At 31.3% G+C, this 4,751-nt stretch overlaps 1 protein-coding gene across 1 annotated transcript in view; it reads right to left on the bottom strand.

Annotated features, from left to right (window-relative positions):
- LOC106458746 (tankyrase-1-like) overlaps window positions 1-4,615 on the bottom strand; it is an 86,892-nt gene extending 82,277 nt beyond the window's left edge. Inside the window, exon 1 of the mRNA XM_022385054.1 lies at window positions 4,403-4,615. Coding sequence (XP_022240762.1) covers window positions 4,403-4,589 — 187 coding nt within the window. The 5' untranslated portion in view covers window positions 4,590-4,615. The remainder of the gene's footprint in view (window positions 1-4,402) is intronic.
- Window positions 4,616-4,751: the final 136 nt, after the last annotated feature.

The raw sequence follows: 4,751 nt of genomic DNA, 5'->3' as shown, positions 1-4,751 counted from the left end.
TGAGGAAATTTGAAAAGTATTTACAAAAAAAAATGTTTATAATATTTTCTTGTACAGGAACTATATATATATATCCATAAAATATTAATTGTTTGAAATTAGTGCTTTCTTTGTTATTTTGACATTTTATTTTGTCTGCTCCCATAAAAAAAGAGCAAATGCAGAAATGTGTCTACTTAAATTGATATTGTTTCTTAATTTTAATAGGAGTCATTATTCTTTAATATAGAAATGAAAAGCATTTTTCAACAAATTTGATACTGTTGATTTGTTATGTTTGCTTTTCTTGTATTACAACTACAAATGTACATTGTTGTAACATACTTGATTCAATAATTGTCATTACTGTAATAAAAGAAAACATTTAAAGATATAGATATTGTTCATTTTTTATGATAATTGTCTCTACTGTTCACAATTGGCACAAAACCACTGTCCCCTTGGTTTTCGGCGAATGTTGACACATTGGTAGTGGAACCATTCATATGGGCACATCTCACCATCGCATCGGATCATACGACCATACTCTGGTTCGGTACATATACAATAAGTCCCTGTTCGTTGTCGTTGTTGTTGTCATCAGTGGAGTTGTGTTGGGGTTCATTCTCTAATTGTCTGGTTACAAGTTCTTTTATAATAAATGTCTTTACAAAGTTGTCACATTTTGAAATCAGCTGTTGACAAAAAACATAAGTTTACATAAGGCGAATAATTACTACCTAATGTCGGTAAATGTGATGTACGATCAGCCATATTTTTATGAATGGTTCTTGCCAACCAATTCACTGCGCATGCCCAGAACTACGTCACGAAGTACTGCGGCGAACCTCCCTATATTACAAACAATTTCTCTACTACAATTTACATTGTATTCCCTTCTTCTCATTTGTAATAAATTAAAATTTATTTCAATGTGTTATTTACAACACTTTTACACTCCCAATCACTATCAGTGAAACTGTCTAATGATAAAAAAATCTTAAATAATGACATCCCCATCTAATCATACAAGACGGTAACTAAGGCAGTCAAGATTCTATTGTTATTTTATTTTCTTTCTTTTTCTTGTAAGTCAGTAGACAGTTGGCAGTTGCTTGAAGACTGGAGAGCTGCCAATGTTACTCCTATTTTTAACAGGATGATAAGAGTTGTCATGGAAATTATAGGCCAGGTAATCTTGTTTTTGTAGAAGGAAATATCTTTGATCTCATAAAAGAAGCTGTGCAAAATAATTAAATAGAACATGATAATATAAATGAAAGCCAACACAGGTACATTTCTTTAGTCTGATAAAAGAAGCTTTGCAAAATAATTAAATGGAACATGATAATATAAAAAAAAGCCAGCATGGGTATACTAAAGGGAAATCTTGTCTTATTATCCTATTAATTAATTTTTTTTTTGAAGATGTTACTTGTTACTTGGATAAAAGAAACAAGCTGTACTTTCAAAGGGCTTTTGATAAGATGCCTCAGAAGATTAGTTTAAAAAACCATATTGGTAGGGATTGGCAAATAAAACAAGAAGGAATCCATAATAGCCATGGCACTTGAAATTCTTTTAGGCTGGATTAGAGTAAATTAATCTACAAGATCTTTTTTTTTCCTTTTGATTAGCTATATTTTTGTGCGACAGCAATACCAAGTGTTGAACGCACGTATACATGATTTAATTTTATTTCTCTTCAAGATCTCTACTAGCCTACCCTCAAATTCCAATTCCTTTAGGCAGGATTAGAATAACTTAATCTAAGAGACTTTGGGCATGGTCAAATACATCAATAGAACACATTTGAATTCCTAAATCCAAAATTGTAATTAAATCTCAAATAAGTCAAGAGATGATGTAGCTATGAGCTAACAGTTTGTACTTGTAAAACTCAGAGCCATTCTACAATTCACTATGCCTCAGCTAAAAAAAGAAAGACTAGATATATATGGGTTAAAGAAAGTAAAAAGCCATTAAGTGAAATCCAGTCAAACGAGACATATATTACTAGTGTGTGATTCCAGAGTCAGTGCTTGGACCTTTGTTTTTCTTATTTACATTAACAATATTAATAGAACTAAAATTAATGAATCAGTAAGGATCACTGAAGACATTAAAACTTGGGTATTTCTAGCTGCATTGATGATTTCAAGGTACTACAGGATGAGTGTGATCGATTGATAAATTGAAAAATATGTGCCAAATGTTCTTTAATTATTCTAAGTGCAAAATATAATTATCCTAATATAAATCACAGACTTAATATAGACAGAAACCTACCCAATAGCAACAGGAAGGCCACTAAGATGATTCCAATGATGGAAGGGATATTTTATGGGAATAGATTATGATTTCTTTATTTTCTTTTTGGGTTGTTGGATATACAAGACTGTTTAGTGCAGGTGTTATCATTTAATTTATTTTGTGAGTTAATATTTAATGTTTGTTTAGTTTTTAAGACTGAAGTGATGAAGATGGATTGTTTTAAAAGTGTTAGTTGTGACAAATTTTGTTATGTAACTCTGTATGAATCATACGTTGTGTATGCAATTACACTGTTGACATTACGTTACTCAAATCTTCGGTATTTTTCTCTTTAACTTAATTGAATATTGTTACCTTACAGTGCCGCTCACATAGTTTAGAGAAAGTTTGAAGACTCAGTGAAATATAGGTGACTAGCGAGTGCAAGTTAAGTGAAGTAGAGCAAAAATAAGTGCAGTTCAGTGAGAAAATTAGTTAGCAAACAAAAACATGAAGTTGGTCACCGTGTGAGTGATTAGCCATAATGGACGATATTTTAAAGTGAGTTTCACAGTTTAATAGAGATAAGGAGAATAATTTGTTTTGTGAAGTGATGTTCTAAAGTAACTGAACCCATCTGTGTGGACTTTGATGAAAATGAGACAATTATTTAAAGTTTGAGATACAACTGTGGTAACCCACAATATAGTGTAAGTGGATTATTCACTGATACTATTGTGATATGACTAGAGAAAAATAGTTCATCTTGTCAACTTGATTCTAAAGTAATTGAATCAGCCTAAGTGGACTTTGGAAAAAAAAATGATTTTTTTTGTGTTTTAAATACAACTGTGATATTCCACAGTGTAAAGAATTTTTTTATACAAACGTTTGACTTGTTTTGAATATATTATTTTAAAACAAGTGGATTGTGTGCTACCTATTGTTCAAATTTATCACCAACAAGTCACAGAAACCTACTAAAAAAGAATCCCAGCCCACATATACATAAAACCCTGACAGAGGTTCATCAGTTTTTCTTAAGGATGAATAAAGTGAATTTAATAAAATAAACAAATAAATAAACATTAATAAAAAACACTATTGACTGTTAAACAAATAACTTGATGTTAATTACAATCATAAACCTAATACTCATTTGTAATGGCTTAATTTAACTGATAAAAATTTACAGTTCACAAAATGAATCTATTTCACACCAAAACAGTTATTGTTCAAGCAATTGATGATATAAATAATATCTCAACCAATATGTCTACCATACCCCAACAGCCCTGGTATTCAGGGAAAGGCCTCCTCAGAGCTGGATATAGCATATGATATATATAGTGGCTGACATATTATTACATTATTTATTTTCACTCATATGTTCCTATCATTATTAAAGTTTACAAAATTATATAGGGGATTAATAGGATAAAGACCTCTGATTTTTGTGCTGGATTCTGAAGACAAAAGCATGAGGGTACACAAGTTTAAGATGTTGAAAAGATAGATTAGGCTAAATTTACAACAGTTGTATTTTTGCTAACAGTAACAGAATGGGTTTGTGTCAGCAATAGTATTAGTAGAGACTGACACCTTACATAATTTTTACTTTTTTGGGTGATGGGTGTTTAGGTATCTTGAGACAGCCTTGAAGCTAAAGTAACTAACTGGTCCTTTGCTCAGTTCTCCATATGTTATGTTAATTTGTTAACTTAAAATTAATACAGGTCAGATGTAAATTATGTACATCTTTCCTTGTTACATACCTTTACGTTTACCTGTTAGTGTTTCTACTTAGTTATTATTACTATTTTTATGTCTTGATAAGTCTTAAAATTAAACTTTAAAGTTATAATTTCCATTTCTAATTAATATTATTACATAGTACCGTCTTTACTATCCACTCATTCAAAATAAGTTATTGAGAATGACATCATGTCATCAATTGCAGTATTCACCGACTGAGGACAGAATTTCCACTGTTTTTAAGTTTTACAGTATCAAATCTGTGATGTAATTAAAATATAAACTCCAAAATGACAGTATGCCTAGCTAGTCCTAGTTCAACTAATTATTTGGTATTTAGAATGCAGTACTGCGAGCCTCCACTTTTGCCCTGGTACTAGTGTTCTGCCACCAGAGCACAACTACGATGACTCACCTGCTGCAAAGTGAAGAGGTGTTGACTTCCTTCCAGCAGTGTCTCGAGCATTAACACTTTGAGATGTTACAAGTTTCTTAACCCTAGAAACATCTCCACTTCTGCAAGCTTCGAAAAGCTCTCTTCCAGCATCAGAAAACCAGTCTATTGGTGTTGAATTGGATAAATTAGCTCGACGAGTCGCCATCTTCCATCTCCAATATCACAACTCACGAGATATCTCACGAGATTTTGAAATAATAATAATAATACTATTAACATGGTATATACGTGTAGTATAAATCTGTATTTTTTTTTTTTATTTCTTGGAATTAAAGTGTGTAGTTTGTTACAGCAAAGCTACATTGGG

This window comes from Limulus polyphemus, unplaced genomic scaffold, assembly GCF_000517525.1.
Source record: "Limulus polyphemus unplaced genomic scaffold, Limulus_polyphemus-2.1.2 Scaffold508, whole genome shotgun sequence".
Taxonomy (NCBI): Eukaryota; Metazoa; Arthropoda; class Merostomata; order Xiphosura; family Limulidae; genus Limulus; species Limulus polyphemus.
This window is presented reverse-complemented; position numbering and strand designations above follow the sequence as displayed.